Here is an 18,736-nt window from a genome sequence, read left to right as displayed (position 1 = left end):
AGACTACTTTTCAAATGCCGCATTCTTTACTCAACAGGCTATCCATCCGCACTAAAAATGATTTCTTACATGACCATTTTTCGGCCTTGAGTGTCATTAGTTATCTCAACTGCGAAAGTGACACATTCAAAAGTACTGCAACACGGGTGAGGTGATAACTTTTTTTTCTTCAGGCTTGCCCCACTGATCTCCGTAAGCTGCAACTCAGTACTTTCAAGCAGCGGGAGGCTGCGCTGCTCAGTTTGGACCTAGCTGTCCAACACCGGGCCCTTGAGCATGCTTCCCTCAAGTTCCCCTTTTATTTAAAATGCTTGGGCGAGTACTGCCACCCAACTCACATTTTCTGGCCAGTGCCATAATGCACCCCAGGAGCTGCTCCAGGCTGGACAGGTGGCCGTGCCTGCGGACCAGCTCAAGGGCATCGATGACTCGACTGCAAGCAAACACCGGCAAATTAGGTGGCAATGGCTGAAGCCCCCCCCCCCCCCCCCCCCCCTTTCTGCAGGAAACAGAGCACACACAAAATGACTATGGAAGTTCATCAAAACCATAGGTGGCTGTTGCCAATTCAGTGTCACCCAGCGCTTGCCACTACTGTTCTCACTTCTTAATGCTCGGTGCAGAATCCCACAACAGCCATTCCAAAGCCATCAATGATCGCTGGCGGGATGCACAGCAGTTGGGCTCCGGAGTGCCGCCCACTTGGACAACCCAATAATGCCACAAGGAGAAGCTCTCAGTAAGGACACTGGGCATTAGTCCGCCTTTTTTCATTTTCCTGTGCTGCCACCTCGCCTACAACGCTGGAAGCTCACTGGTAGGGTACTGCGCGCCCAACCCGGCCGGACTGAGTGGCGCTCCGGAGCACGTTTTGTTGGAATCTGTCGACGATGGCGTGTCCTGGGCAGCATCTGGTGCCTGGAGGATTTCTAGGATTGACTGATGGCTGGGTGCGAAGTCTGAGGCAGGCTGCAGTGCCCACCGAAGAGCAAATTCTTCAGTATCTCCGATCATCCGGCATGCGATGCGAACACCAGCTGAGCAACGGCCGCCGCTTCAGAGATGAAGGCTACATTCGGAACATATCGTTCAATGAAATATCCCCGATCAGCGAGGTTGGCGTTTTCCGCTGTATTGCCTGCCATTCATGAAAGGTGGATACTACATCGTGCACGCCGTAGTACAGAAAACGACTGGGGACAACAGTTTTCACAAGAAATCGTTGTGCTCAAGCGCTGCAGAATAGCTACACGAGCTATAAAAGCACAAGTGTACTCGCAACAAAGCAGCTCTGCTAGCATTTCACTATTTTCCCACAGCACACCGCTGCATAGATTAAACAAGCTTGCGCGTCCATAAAGACAAGCGCGAGAGGCACACATTGATCCATTCCGACGATACCACGCAGAGCTGTTGTTGTTGTTTCCCTCACAAAATGGCACATATCCACAAGGGGGATTGACCATAACCAGGCGGTGACTATTTAAATTTCAGATTGCATATGGCAAGTGTGGGATGATCTAACAAAAATTGTGTAACTCTGTTTCCGTAGCAGAGGAGGTTGCAGAGCTCTTCATCATGGATAAGATTCGAACACACGCATAACACACTTTCTTCTTCTGCCTCTTAATACATGGCACATACCCACACGGGATTGGCCAGGGTGTAGTGGCATAAACAAGGAAATTTCTATAGGAGATTATGACAAAATTTTAGCACCATGCGTGAATGCTCTCGTAGCCTCTTTTTCGTTGTCCGCTCCATCGCGCGTTGAAAGCGGCTCACAGCACTTGTTCATTTGGCCTTCTTGCTTAATTTGAGAAAGCAAAAAGCACCGGAACGAAGTCTGGGTGCCGCGGTGACATTCGAGGCCTTCCTGCCCATCAATAAAGCATTTCGTGATAGACTGCACACGCATTTAAGCGCAGTACCTCGTCCGTACCTATCTCAAAGTGATTCCCGCACAGTCTTGACGTGCTTGACGGTACCGAAGGGCGGCCAGGAGCCGGCGAACGGCTTTTATCCACGCTTCGCGTCGAAGGCGGTCCCGGGAAGCGTTCGGAAAGCGAAAAAATCCGAGTTTGCTTCCCTTTACATATTGGGCATTGCAGCCGTATTATGCAACACATGCCGTAGGCATCACCAAATGCGTCGCGCTGAACGCCCGACGGCTGCAGCAACGCACCCCGCGTAGGAAACCGGTTTGTTTACACTTCCACGGCCGGTCTCGAGTGGAGCGTGCGACACATCCAATATGTTTCGCGACACCGCCGCCAGGGGATGGGCGCATGCGCAGTCGCGTCGTGAAAAAGGCGGATTGAAGCTGAAAATGTTTTCTGAGCAGCACCTTTTTGTTTGTTACCCTGTTTTATGCTGTAAACGTTGGTGCTGTCTGCAGAGTTTAGCAGCGCACCAGTAATGGTACAGCGTGCTTACGTTTTGATGGGAGCCGCGGAGGCGATAATTTGCCCAACAAACTTGGCTGCGTGCCAATTTGTTCAATGCGTTCAAACAAATCTGGATATTATGTAGGCGTTCGTGAAAAAACAGCAACACACTGGCAATAAAGATGAGAAAGGAAGCCTAACTAGGGATACCTGGCTGATGCTTAAAAAACATACAAAGCACACAAGTGCAAAACAGACAAGGACAAACAGCACAAACATGGACTAGCGCTGTCCGCATCGGTCATGTTCTTCGTCATCGCTGCCCTAGTAGGCCCGGCACCACACTGCCGAGACCCGTCTGAATGAAAAGAAGGACGGTGCCCCTCACCAGTTGGCCAGCAGGACGTCCAGCTGCAGGGTCATCTGCTCAGGCGTGGAGGCCACCTGCAGGTGGTCCAGACAGCGCAGGGCCAGCGGGGGCTGGCACTGGAGCAGCAGACGAACAGCGGGGCCCCACAGGGCACCCAGAAGTGGCCGCAGTTCGGCACTGGCCTGCTGCTGTGCCTGCAGCAGGCTCTTCACCCCTTCCTGCACAGGATGGTAGCAACTAAGCTGCCTGGACCCTCTCCCGTTGTTGGTGAAGTAAATGGCTGCATTCAATGGTGCACTTTACATTCATTACCACAGTCGTTTTCAAGGGCTGCCACCTGCTACTGCGCTACCATTCTGCATGGGTCTTTTGGTAGATAAAACGGCTCTCTTCCATGTCATTAGGTTGGTTCTTGTTGAGTGTTACAAGCAGTAATGTCAATCCTTGACACATTATCCCTGTAGATCCCACAGCATCAAGTTCCATGTCTAACAGGCATTGCAGCATTTTGAAAGCAAACAACCTCTAGGCAACTGTTCTGCTGATGGACATGAGGCCACGAGTGCACTAAACAGCCACTAAGTGCCCCAGCTTCACACTTTTGCACAGGTTTTAGTGTAAAAGCTAAGAAAACAAATAACAGCAATGGCAGCTTCCAGAAACCGAAGGGTGAGAGGAGCCTGCAGAAGCTTTCAAGTGAATTGCAAAATGGCGCAGGCCTTCGTCAAAAGAGCACATTAAAACGCTGCAGGTGCATTCCGATCCACCATTCACATGCTTAACAAACAAGGCTACGGCCACAGATGGGAAGCTACTGGTGTTCAGCGCTTGAAATCCTCAACAGCAGCTGCTCAAGATGCCTCTGCCATTTCCCACACCTCATAGTTGCCATGGTCGAGGTGCCAGATGCCCTGGACAAGGCTTTGTACGTCAGAGCTCAGGTAAAATGCACACGGGAAGCGCTTCAGCTTTTCCTTGACCTGCAACAGAAAAAAAGATGAGGGAGGTCGTCAGCCAAATACACAGGAAGGGGCGGGGCAATACAGCTTGAACTAGGAACAAACCAGGTAGCTACTAAGCCGGATTTAATTTTTTAACACAGGGCTTTGTAAAGGGTAAAAAAAAAAAAAATGGGTGAATTGAATAACCTAAAAAAGAAAACTGACATGCATTAGGGTGCATCACAGGTTACACACCACAAGCTAACTCGTATTCTATGTCCAAATTACCGTCTCTACTCGCCCCAACTTGGCAGCCAGTAATTTGAAAAAAAGAGAGAGAGAGAGAGAGAGAGAGAGAGAGAGAGAGAGAGAGAGAGAGAGAGAGAGAGAGAGAGAGAGAGAGAGAGAGAGAGAGAGAGAGAGAGAGAGAGAGAGAGAGAGAGAGAGAGAGAGTCAGCCAGAAGAACTGTTTCATTTGCACATAATTTTGCTCGTGTGGCATGCTTCAATGGGAGCTAACAGCTCAGCTGGGAGCTGCCTGTGACGCTTGGTACAACCACGGACATGTCGTCCTGTGCGCCAGACTCTGCCTGGAACTGCAAACATGCGGTGCATCAGTGCTAACTCATCGGCCGAGGTATCATTACTGTCAGTCGAGCGACAGATCTTCAGAGAATCTCAACTTAGAATCACGTGATGTTTTCTAGTAAATTTATCTAGCAACCTAATTCATTTTACTCCAGGTGGTTGATTCACCCCAGTTGTTGAGTGCGCGGTCCTACCATTAACACTCTTATTGTATTATGTATTTGAAGGATTCGCCGGGGCTGCACTACCATTGCCGGTCCTACCATTAACACTCTTATTGCATTATGTATTTGAAGGATTCGCCGGGGCTGCACTATTACATGACAAAAATATGGGCAGCAAAATAAAAGAGAGACGCGTCCGTTGTACTAAAGAAATTTTAATTAGAAATGCTGAACCTGTGCAAGGGCTGCACTTCATCAAAACTGCTAAATAAAAAAGTGCGGCCCTTACATGAGCATATACAGTTGAACCTCGCTATAACAAAATGATTTATACTGAAATAATGGATATAACGAAGCAATGACGATTCCCATTAGAAACTCGGCCAACATGGAATATAATAAAGTTACGCCTATAATGAAGCAAGCCCACGAGGTTCAACTGTACGGTACCTGCGATCGATAACAGCATGCACCTCGCCTCATTCAGTGATGTGGTTTTTTAGATGACCTGACGAGCTCCACGGCCAATCGGCACAGGCGAGTGGTGCCACTACTAAAAAAAAAAAAGAAGAAAGAAAGCGGTTCATTAGGAACGAGAGACGCATACCGCTGGATAGTCGTGGAAGATGATGGCGGAGATATCCAGCAGGAGGTAGTAGGCGACGACATGCGGCGCCCAAGGCTCGATACCACGGATGAGATAGATATCAGTGGCCCTATGAATGCTTGGTGGCGGGTAGCCCACTCGCACGGGACTGCCGGGGTAGGCTGCACCTCCCAAGGCTGCCTCTACCAGCACGTCCACCAGCAGTTTCCTACCCCTGTCACTCCTGCGCAGACCCACACCAGCATTACGTACCTGCCTGCCCGGAGTTGCCACATCCTCGCAGTGGAATCAAGTGAAACACAAGGCACTTCACTTGTGCATAACACAGCCTCACCAAAGCATCTATTACACCAAAGGTAAGCAAGCCTCAGACCAAGTCTGTAACAGTGAGAATTTAAGAGATCGTGCTTTAGTGCCGGTCTAAAACATACCTGCCAGAGTCTGAGAAATATACTGTTTAGTTTTGTGAAAACTAATACCCTGCATTCTCTGGCACTGTCTCCTGCAAAATTCCAGTAAAAAGCAGAGAAATGGAGGATCAAATTTTAGTTAGTGAAGCGATTTTGGAAAATAAAGTTAAGCTACAAATTTAGATATTACCAAATACTGCTAGTCAACTAAAAACATGTTTTTTCGGAATATACAACCTCATTCAGGAAAACATTGCCAGGGTACATCAGCATCAAAACTGCTTTCACTTTTTGCATAAAAACTCAAAAAGGAAGCAGGCCATAATAATAATAAAAAAATAGAAGCCTGTTACCCTTGTGCGCTACAGTAAAAGCTTGCTAATTCGACTCCTGCTATTCTTAAAATTTGTATAATTCTAACAGCCCCGGCCAACAGCCATGCAAGACTATGGCACTGGATGGCCACTAATCCAGATGCTGCATGTTTCGCGCCAGTCCATTCAAATGGCTTCCCAAAGGAAGACCAGATCCAGGTGCAACTGGCACGGCAAGCGATTGCCAAAATAGTGCTACTTCAACATGAATTTCATGCTGCGGAGTTGCCCGCACACCTCTGACGTGCATGCAGCGGCAGGTGTGATTAAAAATAAGACGGTCCCACCTCTGAGGATAGTCTGACCACTAAGTTTCAGTTTCGCTTTCCTGAGCTTAATGGCAGCTCGCGGCGACAGTGACTATCGGCTGCGCATCAGCTGGGCCAAACCGAACCCAGGTGCGCACCGTTTAGGACACTTTGTCGCTGTGCACGTCTCTCTCACTTCCATCTGCAGGGTTCTTCTACTGCATCGAAAAGCACGCTCCTCATGTACCGTTCACTCTTCGTGTGGTGAAGCTCCCTCACACGCAATAAGCCACTTGTGAGGGGGTCTCCATAGCTACCGCGTTGCACCAGGAAGGATGCTGCAGAGGCTCTTTTCATTTTGAAGCTGTTCTGCTTTGACGCTCCCAACAATATGCATGCAATAAATCATTCATGGAAATGTGAAAAGCAGCCATTGCCACATCATTTTTATCTCAAATGCAGGCAAATATCATCCAGTCTTTGATCAAATAAGTTTACCATGATGAAAGCAGTTAATTGTCAATTTTTTCGGGGTCATTTGATAAATCGAACATGCTTTCCAGTCCTTTGAAGTTCAAATTACAGTCTTTTACTGCACCACCCCAGCTTGCTAGCATCGCAATGTGTTACTCCTCAGCTGGGCACTATGCAAACTACTAAGGCAGCCCACACAGACGCTCGCTGCAAACATTACTGGTAGGAGGAGGCACAGTGCAGGAAGCGCAGCTGGCCCAAAGCATGTGCGAGAGAGAGGCCGTGAGCCAGACCTGGCCTGCTGGCACCAGGTCTGGAGGGCGGTGTACGGGTAGGCCAGGCAGCCCTCGCCCACCCGGTGGTCTGGCAGCACCCCGGACTGCAGCAGAAAGAGCAGCACCGACAGGTGGCCGCACAGCAGGCCTGCCACGTCGTGCCACACTGCCAGCAGCCCTGCATAAGAGGTCCACCACAGCCGCCTCAGGAAACTGCTGTCCACTCGCTGCACCTCTGCAGTCTCCAGCCATGGGACACAGTTAAGTGAATCCAAGTTTGAAATAATTCCCTCACCAATTATGCCTGCAGATGCCCCAAGTGGGGCACAAGGCAGATAAAGCAAGCCAGTGTTAACTTTTGGCTTTTCCAGGCAGCAGAGAGTTTATTATAAAGACAGGCACTGCACCTTTCAACACCGGCTTCCAATACAGATCGGTCTGGTTTGTTCGAAAAGGTTACGAAGGTGCCTTGAAACAACGGTGCCTTCGCCTCCTTATGGACAACATATTGCCCTGTTGGTCTCCTCAGAGCATGGTCTAGTGAGCCATTAGGAGAAAGCGGATTTTTTTTTCATGACTTCATTATCAATTTATGTGACAAACAGAAGAGAATGGAAAAGAACAGAAAACTTTATTCATCAGCTCATTAGAAGCTTATTGGTGCATGCTTCTTAGTGCGGTGTCCATGGTGACGCAGTTTCAAGCAGGGTCACTTCTAGATCAGTCAACATCTCTCCCACACACTCGATTTATTATAAAAGCTGCACCCAAGAGCAACTGTGCTGCCTGGCCTGGTCGTCCAAAGAGTCAAGCAATAAAAAAAGGACAGTACACACAGTTCTGTACAGTTAAACCTAGATGTAACGAACCTCCATGTAGCGAATTCCTTGATTTTACACAGTTTCTAAATTTCATAAAGCCCCACTGAAGCGTGTGCAATTATGAACTCCATGTAACAAAGGTGTTGCGGTGTTCGACCTCGCGGTGATATAATGAACTTGACACATCGAATGCCCATTAAGCTGGAATCTCTGGCGCCAATGAGCCAGCAGGGGCCAAGGAATGTAAGGAAGCTCACTTGGACTGGCTGCCTGCATGCCCCGGGCTTCCCCCAGCAGCTGGTGCAAGATGCGCAGCTCGTCCTGGTGGATCAGCATGCGCTCACCGGTCGTCACACCGTCCTGACCAGAGCAGTCAAACAACGGTGCATCTGCAATGCAAGGACCAAATTGTAACCCTTCTGGTGCGCAAAAATTCGGGAGACCCTTAAGCTCTGCCTTAAGGAGGGAAGAGGGTGTCGGAAAACAAGTCTTTATAAATAAAGTCAGAACTATGAAATCTTCAGAGAATGTGCATTTTTGCATGCTGATTCCAAATACAGTTAAACCTGGATGTGACGAACCTACATACAGTGAATTCCTTGATATTACAAAGTTTCTCAATTCTCAAACGCCACCACCATTGAAGCACGAGTACAGTCGAACCCGGATATATCGAACACGCACATTTCAAATCATTGGCTATATCGAACACAGATTATCCCCTTGAAAATACTATGTAAAAGTATAGGACAGTTGCGCAGTATATCAAACTCCAGTTTCACCGGCCATTCGATATTTCGAATGTTGTTGCGCCGGGCCCCTGGGAGGTGCGCTTCCCCCAACGACACTCGCATCACCGGTCGCACAACGCGTGGCACGGAGGCGAGCGACGACATTTGGAAGTAATGCCTCCTCGGGAAAGAGAAAAAACTGGCCATAAGTGAGGGCAGCACCTCCTCACTTACGACCATGGATGAGGATGTTGAGACTGTAGGAGAGCTCGCAGACGAAGACATCATTGTCGACGTCGCAAATAACCAGGGCACCATGGATGCAAATTATGTCGAGGACTTGGAAGAACCAGTGCCCACGTGCTTTGACATGCTCTGCGCACTCAGCATGGTTTGTCACTATTGTGCATTGACAGAAGACTGCAGTCTCAGCTGCTTGGGGTCCATAGATAACATTGAAATATGTTCTCTCCGAGGCAACGAAGATGAAACAAAAAATTCAAGACTATTTCGCTAAGTAATCTGTGTGCAGTAAGTGGCTACGATAAAAATAATTTTGAAGCTGACTGCTGTATTGTGTAGGGCCCCTACACGATTCCACACAGTGTCAATGCCATCACGTGTGCCTTACTTCCCTGTACTACAATTCTGTCAGTTCTCACACACTCACTGCTGCTTACTGTAGTCACTGCTTACGGCACATGCTGCTCTATGCTATTAGAAGACCTCCCACACACTTTGTGCAGCTCGCCTAACAAGTGCCAATGAGATGTCCACACTGAGCCCCGTGCAAACCTCTCACTCACAAAGTCCGTCCAGGGAAGCCTTGACCTCCTTGACTTTCTTCCACGCCCAGTCGAGCACAAAGGGCAACAGTGGCTCTGAGGCTGGGTCACCTGCAGGTGGCAAGCAAAGAGGCCTCGCTCACAAGGGAGTTCTCAGCTGTCCTTAAAAAGCCGCAAAACACATGGTAGATCAAAATACACTAGCCACAGGGCAAAGAGTAAGACAGGGTGAGAACATTCTTCCCCGACGGGAAGGATGGACCCTGAATCAGCAGGCACATAGCCAGCAGGAATACCACGGAACAGGCAAGACAACACATATAGGTCATGATCATCACCAATAGCAGCAGCCACTACAAGACAAAGGGCCTCCTGACCTCCAATTAACAAGCTTTAGCACAAGCTGCAGCTGCACTGCACTCGTAGGTTTTGTAGCCTCATCCTTCTCTTGAAATGTACTGTTACCAGAAGGAAACACTGGTTATCTTCTCTTCACATTACAGTAAAACCTCAATACGGCCCACATTAATTCGGAAAATTAAGATTGCCATCAAACTCTTGCCAAATGCACAGCTTAAAAGTCTATGGCATCGGAAGCTCATTCATTTGGATGCCCTGGACCTTCCATCAGTTATCTAAATGCAAAGGCATAGCCTGCTCGAAGAGTGATAGTCCAAATATTCACTCCCAGGCTTGAATTGCACGAGATCGTATTCCCTGTGGCTTATGAGGTGCGCTCAACAGCAGGCATGTTGATGATCGGCAGGTCCCTGTCAGCAGACCGAGAGAAAGTCCGGCCGCATTGTTTCATTTTCGGAGCTGGACCGCCAGCCTGCAGCGACCGCACATACCAGCAAGCCGCAAGCCATTTAGAGAGACGACTGCCTTCTCAGATTTTTTTTTTGTTTTTCGAACGTATCTTGCCGCACAGCATGGCATTTCCACTCTTTGAGTGCATAGAAACTTGGCATTTGTTACATGCTGTTCACCATTAGTGCAGTGCAGCCTTCCCACATGCAGTGCCACTTGCAAAGAAACTACACTGCTACCACATCACACACTGAAAGAAGCTGCGGAGACCCTTACCATTACGAAGCAGTAGTGCTTCCAACAATCCCAATTATGTGTACGAATTAAAGCATCTGAAGGAGCTGCGAAAAATCAGCATTCTTACCAAGTTTTCATCTTAAAATGAGATGACCAAGGCCAAGGCTATCACCAAATGTTTTACTACTTTCATGAAAATGGTTTTTGGCAGTTTCTTGTGGCCATTTGACAATCCGGCATTAGGATAACTCTGGTGTTTTCGCCACTCCCTTTGATGTCCGAATTATCGAGGTTTTATTCTATATGCCCTGCCCACATTCTTTCACACTATATACAGATGCTATGAAAGAAAGCAGGAAGGAAGATATTTCGGAGTGTTTCCTTCCTAAACCGACACTACAGTATGTGTATAGCAAGTAGCCTAATCAGACAGCCTCCTCAGGGCCATGCCATCACTGAAATACAGTAAAGACAACGACAGAGTAAAGATTTCTGCTCTTCCAAGCAACGTTACCAGTGGGTCACTGATCACACTATGCTAAAACTCTCTAAACTCCACAATCCTTTTTGGAAGTATGAAAATGGACAAAATGATGGCCTCATATATTTCTTAAATTGCAAACCTCACTGAAGCAGAAGCTGGCCCAAAAAAAGTTTGATGTGGAGGCAATGTGCTACTTTACATGGTTTGCTGGTGGGGAATCGGGAAAACTTAGTTGCAGTGTAGTTCGACTATACAAGCAAGCAAAAAAATTAAAAAAAAACGCACACATAAACAAGCTGTGCTTTTCTGAAACCGCAACTTTTAACGCCGAGAAATAGTGAAAGCCTCACGTAGGGACTGCAAAAACCACTCACCAACTTGGTGTGTACCACCATGGAGGCAGTCTTTGAGGAAGCCCACCAACCGATGGTCCAGAGCTACATCAAGCAACATCTTCTGGGCTGTCTGTGTACATGAAGAAGGGAGGGAACATGCACTGCAGCACTCCAAGTCACCACTACAAATAACACACTGCAGGTTAGCTTTAAACATAATACAGCACAGGCAAAGCAATGAACTCCTGCTTGTTTTTTGATTTCCAAGCTAGTCTGCATGCACGAGAGGGACAGTGCTCGCCTTCCTGACAACGGCATCGATTCTTTAATCCTGACAACGGCATCGATTCTGAGCTTTTTTTCTCAACAGACAAGATATTCAGGAACAGATTTGTACACATTAAACTCAACAACAAATGGCAAATATATGACTCAAGCATGTGCTAAAAACATACCCTTTTCTGAAGCTAGCCATACAGAAAAGCTTCACGCTACACACTGCCTGTGCACTATCTCTAGCACACACTTTTCACACGAGCTTGCTGCAGTCACTACTGAATTCAGTTTGACGCAATTCCTTTATTCGAGGTCAGTTATTCCAAACACATGCTAGAGGTTAGCATAGCCTGAATGCGTTGCATAGCGCCCAGAGAGGAACTTTAGTAGCATAGTGATTTGCACAGTTTCTCCCATCACCTGCACATCTCAAAATAGCACTGCATGCCGCACAGCCCGACTGCTGTGTCGCTACAACTGTGGGCAGAATCTGTAGCCCACTTGGACCGTTGAAAACCTTTTAGCAAAACAGCTTGCTCTGTGCCCCAGAGCTTCCCCACCACTGCAAAGCCAGGGAGGCCTAACCATTTCCCTTACCGAGCAGGTCGCGAGAGCACACCTCTGCAAATGAAAAACACAAGGGCACTTACTGCAGTGTTTGCATGCCACAGTGGTCGAAGGTCACTGCTGATGAGACCGGCAATGGAAAAGCGAACGCACAGGTCACTCGCATAGGCCAGGCACCTCGACCCTTCCTTGTTCATGTTGTGCAGGAGCTGAAGGCACAGAAATGAGTGCAAAACCTAAATCGTACATACACTCCTGCAAGCAGGCTATATGTTTAACTGGAATAGGACACAGTGAGAAGCAGAGGGAACAAGACCATAAATACAAAGTCCTATCCGTCTGTGATCCATGTGGCTATGGTGACTATAAGCGCCTGTACAAAGCTGCACACCTCAATGATTCCAGTCACTTCATTTTCCAAACCTAAGACGCTTGTTGATACTTTCACTCTTCCCGTTTTAAGGTGCGGAACACAGCCGCCTTCTGAGAACAGGATAAACCTCCACCTAGTGTGGGTAAACAATCAACACATTCCCATATGTGGCGAGTTAAAATGTTCTGAACTGCCTGGTATCCTGCATTTACACGATTGTAAGTCGACTCGAATGTAAGTCGACCCCCCCCATATTACATTTCAGAAAAAGAAAAAAAGAACCTGGAACGTGATACCATTATCCTGTGGCCGCCGCTTATCGCTAGCCACTTTCGGCTGCCGCACGCGGGCGGGCCCTTCAGCACATTCCAAAATGAAAATGTATTAGTCCACACACTGCGCTGCCATCGTGACAGCTGCTGCGGTCCCACAGCACGTCATTCTAACGTTGTCATGCAGTGAAATCCCGCACTTCGCAAAAAGCCACATCAAGACATCGTATGGAGCAGCTGAAAATTTTGCCTCGCTGCAGCTGTCACACCTGTATCACCCGTTGCAAACGTCAAACTAGTGGCCTGGTGCGCAGTTGTTCGTTTCTTTGGCGTAAAGAATTTCATTTCATTTCATTTATTGATCCCTTAAAGGCCCGAAGGCATTACATAAGGGGGGGCATATTGGTTTCCAACGGCGATGATGGGAACATGCATAACAATAAAAAGAACAAACATACAAACAAACATAAAAGGGGTTGTAGTCATATCAGGGTTTTCCAGCAAGTGATACATCATTTAACAAAGATATGTCAAGCAATACTCGCTACAAAAGAGCGCAGAAGTGATCAAGATTTATGTGAGGTGAATTTTTATTTTCTCGCGGAATGTTTTGTGATCAGTGCATGCAGCGATGTCGTTAGGCAGTGAATTCCATAGTGCTATTGCGTTGGGGAAAAATGAGTTGTTGTAAGCTGACGTGTGGCCACTGATGCGTGCTATCGGGTTACCGTGGCTAAGCCGGGAGGACGTTCGTAGTGGGGCGGTTAATAGAGCGTGCCGTGATCTTGTGTTATGATAAAATGTATGAAGTAAGCATAGGCGGGAAACGACGCGGCGTGATTCCAGTGTCGAGAGACGGACAGCAATCTTGACGGTATCTGTAAACGAGTGCCGGTTGCTTACCAGACCTGGAGCACAAATGACTACTGACGAAGCACTACATTAAAAATGTGTGAAACATGGTCGGCAGTAGTCAAACGCGTCAGAGCCAAAGAAAAACTACGCCTGAGCGGGTCGGCTCTTCCGTTGGCTACAGAGACCCTCGGCGCCGCTACTGTTCCGAGTGCGGTGCTGCCGAAATTGAAACAGTGGCCCTTCCATCAACTATCGATGCGCCCTTGAGCGCTGAGTGTGCAATTGAAAGTAAAAAAAAAAAAAATGAGTGGAACGCAAATGCATTATCGGCTGCTGCCGCTCATCAGCAGCCACAGGAGAAGAGAGGTGTGTGTGCGTGTGTGTGTGTGTGCGCGCGTGCGTGCGTGTGTGCGTGCTGCCTGTTGACAAATGCCATCGGCCGCTGCGCGCGGGGAGGGGATGCCGGTTCAGCGCGTTGACATAGCTGCTCAAGGCCAGCATCAAGATTGATGGGACAAAGCCACGCAGCATAAATTCAACCACGCTGTAGCATGCCTGATATCTCATTTGTCTCGCCTTTATTTATGGTGCCATGCTTTGGTTTCAATCGCAAGTCGATTCCCCCCCCCCACTTCAGATTTTCAAAATTTGATAAATAGGTCGACTTACAATTGTGTAAATACAGTAATCTTGGCAACACTGTGCAGAGGCCAACCACAATTTACCACTGCTTTAGATTTTCTCAGGTGGTTGCTTATATCGAATTATCGCTTATAACAAACTTTTTCGCCATCCCGCTGACTTCGTTATAACGAGGGATTACTATATGTAAATTGCACATTTGATTGGTAACGCCACCTATGAACAGAGCGCAAAAACTCTAAAAGCTCATGTGACGACAAAGAGACGAAAGGTGGCGCCACTTGATCAGCGGTGAAGGCAAGCGCACCAACACTGGCAACTCTGAGGCGGTGGCCAGCCGGCATCACCACAGTTAGCCCCTTCTCCTGCAGCGGTCGAAATAAAAACGACGAGGAAGGCTATCTCGCTCGAGACAAAGCTGCAGATATTGAGAGCTGTGGACAGTGGCCACAAGAAAAAGGATGTTGCATCAGAATTCAGCGTTCCCCAATTTTGGCCGCAACGAAGACGACTGAGGGCAACATCGTAAGCAAGTTAGGCCTTGCCATCACCCGGAGGTGGAAGTGGCTTTGCTTTCATGGTCTGAACACGCAAGGGCACGAAACTTGCCAGCATCAGGAGCACTTCTTCAAACAAAGGCCAACAGCCTGGCCTGTGCACTGGGGCATGACGGTTTCCATGCAAGCAGTGGTTGGCTGCAACGTTTTAAAGACAGGCGCAAGATTGCGTGCCACACGTTGTCTGGCGAAGGGTCTTCTGTCGACGTGGATACATGTGAAAAGTGGCTACAGAACTTTCGGCCTCTGCTCCAGGAATACGAGTGCAACGTGTACAACATCGACGAAAACTGGCGTTTTTAAAGTTGTTGCCAGAGCGGTCACTGGCAGTAAAGAACGAAGCCTGCAATGGAGGCAAAAAGAACAAAGTGACAATTGTCGTTGCCGTGAACACAGATGGTTCTGACAAAAGACTGTCCACCATCATCGGCAAGGCTCCACGTCCAAGATGCCCAAAAGGTGTCCGGAATTTGCAGGTTGAGTACGTCCAACAAAAAAGCCTCGATGACGTACAAGCTTTTCGAGGACTGGCTCAGAGCTTTCGACCAGGACATGGAGAGGCAGTACAGGAAGGTCCTGTTGGTCTTGGACAACTGTTCGGCGCACAAAGTCTCGATCGTGGTGAAGGCAGTTCGTTTGGTGTCTGCCAAGTAACGCAACTTCTGCTTTGTAACCATTGGACAAGGGCATAATTCGTTCGCTCAAGTGCAATTGCTGGAAGCGTTTGGTGATGCAACTGGTTTTCGATATTGATCGACGCAGATCAACAACCATCAACCTCAAGGCGACGCTCGACATGTTGTACTATCATGGAATGAGGTGAGGCAGTCCACAAAAAGGTATGTTTCACGGATGCCGGTATTGTTTTGCCTGCCGTCGAAGACAAAGTTCACCCCGAAGACATGGTAGAGCTGGACAAAACTCGGGGTCGACTGGTACTCCCAGGCATTGCATTTGACGATTTCGTTAGGGCCGATGAGAACTTGGCTGTGGCGCCCGAGTTGACAGACCAAGAAATTGTGGATCGCGTCGTGTTGCCCGAAGATAACAGCAGCAGCAATTGCGAAGGTGACAGTGAACGTGATACACCATTGATAAGCAGTGCAGACACTGCGGACACGGCCAGGAGGCTGAAAGACTATTTGGAAAAACTCCCGGCGACCAAAACTACTAAAGTAGAAAAGGCCCTTTTGTGCATGGACACTGTGGAAAGCTTTATTCTGCTCAGTGCTGTGGAAAGCCACCAGATGAAGATCACATCCTTCAACACATAAACGAACGCAGACCTATTTTTGTCAAATAAACTGTGTTCTGTTGTAATTCGACTTTTCCATATTCCAGTCTATTTTGTTTGAAACGCCACAAGGAGACAGGTAAGGATTACCTCATTTATAGTGGGCTCGAAGCCAAGAATAATGCATTTTAGTGTGTACAATATTTGCATGAGCCAAATTGCAGATTTGTCAGAGCCGATATTTATGTCTACTGTTACAACGAATATTAGATATAACGAACTAATTTACAGTCTCGATGCTACTTCATTATAACGAGAATCGACTGTACTGTAAAGCTAGGTCTCAGCTCACAAGATTGAAGTCCAAATGCAGTGAAGCAGAGATGAAGGAAAACAATGCAAGAAGCAGCAGACTGTGAAAGCTTCCCAAATATAATCAATAAAAAAGCACCACGTTAACTTTTGATCCCCCCCCCCCCCCCCAATATCCAAAAGGCTACAAAAAATAATCAGGGGCTCAACAGATTTCCAAGGGCGCCTCCTTAAAATTTAACTAGGCTTGCACACAAAAAGCAGACCACTCGCTTGAGGCTTCACGCTCAAATACACACTTGGCTGGCATCGACTCACCTGCTGCTGCAGGCCCAAGAATGATGCCCCAACGATGCCTTCTGCAGTTAGGCAGACACAGGCTAGAAACAAGGAAAGCAAGCACAAGCATTTTGGTACCACAGCAATAAAAAGTATGCACTCAGAGCATTTTTACATGTGAAAGTACCACAGTGGGGCTATGAGACCATGAGTGGGGCTCCAAATTAATTCTGATTTCCTTGGCATCTTTGATGCACACCAAAACCTCGGTACTAAACAGACATATACTTGCATCATGCTTTAATCACAATGCCGCCATGACGGAATCCACCAGCTCCGCTCGGGAGCTGAATGTCACAGTCACTGGGCTGCCATGGTGGATAAGAAAGCCAACATTGGCACACACCTGCAACTGGTACTACAGCTGAACCAGGATATAGCGAAATCAAGAATAGCTTGCATTTTTTTGTAACATGCAGGTTTTGTTACATACAGTTTTCACGTGAAAACAAAAGGACTACGCTGAACGAAAGCCAAAGTGAAAAACCAATGGCATAGGATTAATTCACAGCAACCACCATTACTCAAGGTCGTAAACATGGAGAAGCATTTCGCAATCGCGTTGATAAGGAGAGTTCGGCAACGCTGGTACGCATGGGGTGGGGGAGTCGGAAGCACCAGCCTTTTTTCGCATGCTCGTTTACTGCGTAGAAAAAAAAATTGGAATTGATATTCGCCCCGTGTTGCCGGTGCTCTCCGCCTACTCTGCTTTTGCTCCGCCTACCCTGCTTTTGCTTTTGGAATAAAACATGCAACTGATTCACAACAGTGGAGTAAAACGTGTACCACAACTCACAGAATGCAAGCGACGATGGGAAATGCGTCTGCTCAATCATGGGGTCCAGCGTGCAGAATCTCCTGATTGAAGACGGCAGCACCCGGACGTCCTTTAGAGGGGGGGAAAAAAAAAGAGCACAATAAACATACAATCAAGTGAGTTGTTGCAGGACGCATGACAAAAAAAGAACCTGGCTCTTTTTTCTGAACATACCAAACCTGAGGTTCCTCACTGACGTTTCAAAGGACAAACAACAGCCTGGTACAAATTAGGAGTATCACATACTGTTCAGATTTACGCAGTGTTTCCACTGGCAGTCGAATTTCTCGTGAACGTTCCGCAGAAAGACATCCGCTGTTAATGTGAGTGCAGGGGCTTGGCACACGGACACCTTGCAATCAATAAATGCAAGCACGGAATGCAAGAAATGGCACGATGGTGGCCAACACTGGATGAAATCACAACAGCCCACAAAAAGCAGTGTTTGACAGGTAGGTTACGAGCAAGAAAGTGCAGGGCCGTTTGTACAATTTGTCATGCACGAACATAAATCAGCATGCACACAAAGCAGACACAAAGTGGCGCACAAGACAGAGTGAGATACAGCAGGCTGCACTTAAGGCTCATCTGAAGGCCCCATAAAAACCTGCTCATCATATCAGAAGTGCTCCCAAGAAGGATGAGCACACCAGGTGTGTCTAAACATGTCTATCCCTCGTATGTCAAAGCGAGATAAGTTGAATTAATGACAGTTTCAGACAGTGAAAGAAATCCCCTTGAAAATGCCATGTAAATGCATTGCAGCGCTGCATGTGCAGCGTGGTCAGCGTAGTAGCGAAAAGAAAAAGAAGGGTTCGTTGCTCTGCCTAGATGCTTTGCTTCGCTGGTTGGCCGGCGGTGTCGTCACATGAAAGGTCACGTGCGTGCGTAGTTGCCAATAGACAGGCTAGCAAAAAGCCGCTTTCAGTGAACAAAACAAAAAAAACCTCACTGCTATCATCATTACCCAGCCAGCAGAAAGTAAACAGCAATGGCTGCGCCGGTGCTTGTTGGCAGAAATGAATGGGCCCAACTTGTCAGATGAGTGTGCTGCTGCAGTTTTTCCCCTTCTCTGTTCCCAACTGGCTGATGTGCCGAAAAAATGTTGCAGATCACTACCTAAAACTTTCGTTAATGTGGGACTACTTTTTAACAAATCTTCGCTGTTGATAGGGGGCAAATGCATTGAACTCTATGAAATTTCACCAGGGGTGCCAGAATTTTTCGCTGCCACAAGAATTTCATTCTTGAGGGCTTTCGTTACTGATGGGTTCAACTGTATGAACCGAATAACAAAAATATTTTATCTGTATTAGAAATTTTGAATGTTCACACAACAGTAATGAATATAATACTGAAAAGTGCTAACAGTCCTGAGGCATGGATAAGGTGGCTAGATTGGGAAGGTGTGAAGAGCGCGGCGCCTTCCGTCGGCCGAGTGTGACCCCTCT

At 47.7% G+C, this 18,736-nt stretch overlaps 1 protein-coding gene across 3 annotated transcripts in view; it reads right to left on the bottom strand.

Annotated features, from left to right (window-relative positions):
- Positions 1 to 18,736, bottom strand: part of LOC144128161 (uncharacterized) — a 100,033-nt gene that overhangs the window by 49,548 nt on the left and 31,749 nt on the right. For all 3 annotated transcript variants that reach the window (XM_077661265.1, XM_077661263.1, XM_077661264.1), the window contains exons 12-22: positions 17,265 to 17,355; positions 16,448 to 16,509; positions 11,968 to 12,093; positions 11,081 to 11,171; positions 9,197 to 9,286; positions 7,917 to 8,048; positions 6,857 to 7,016; positions 5,058 to 5,280; positions 3,636 to 3,737; positions 2,776 to 2,975; positions 339 to 433 (exon numbers count right to left, since the gene is read on the bottom strand). In XM_077661265.1, coding sequence (XP_077517391.1) covers positions 339 to 433; positions 2,776 to 2,975; positions 3,636 to 3,737; positions 5,058 to 5,280; positions 6,857 to 7,016; positions 7,917 to 8,048; positions 9,197 to 9,286; positions 11,081 to 11,171; positions 11,968 to 12,093; positions 16,448 to 16,509; positions 17,265 to 17,355 — 1,372 coding nt within the window. The remainder of the gene's footprint in view (positions 1 to 338; positions 434 to 2,775; positions 2,976 to 3,635; positions 3,738 to 5,057; positions 5,281 to 6,856; positions 7,017 to 7,916; positions 8,049 to 9,196; positions 9,287 to 11,080; positions 11,172 to 11,967; positions 12,094 to 16,447; positions 16,510 to 17,264; positions 17,356 to 18,736) is intronic.

Source organism: Amblyomma americanum, chromosome 4 (assembly GCF_052857255.1).
Source record: "Amblyomma americanum isolate KBUSLIRL-KWMA chromosome 4, ASM5285725v1, whole genome shotgun sequence".
Taxonomy (NCBI): Eukaryota; Metazoa; Arthropoda; class Arachnida; order Ixodida; family Ixodidae; genus Amblyomma; species Amblyomma americanum.
This window is presented reverse-complemented; position numbering and strand designations above follow the sequence as displayed.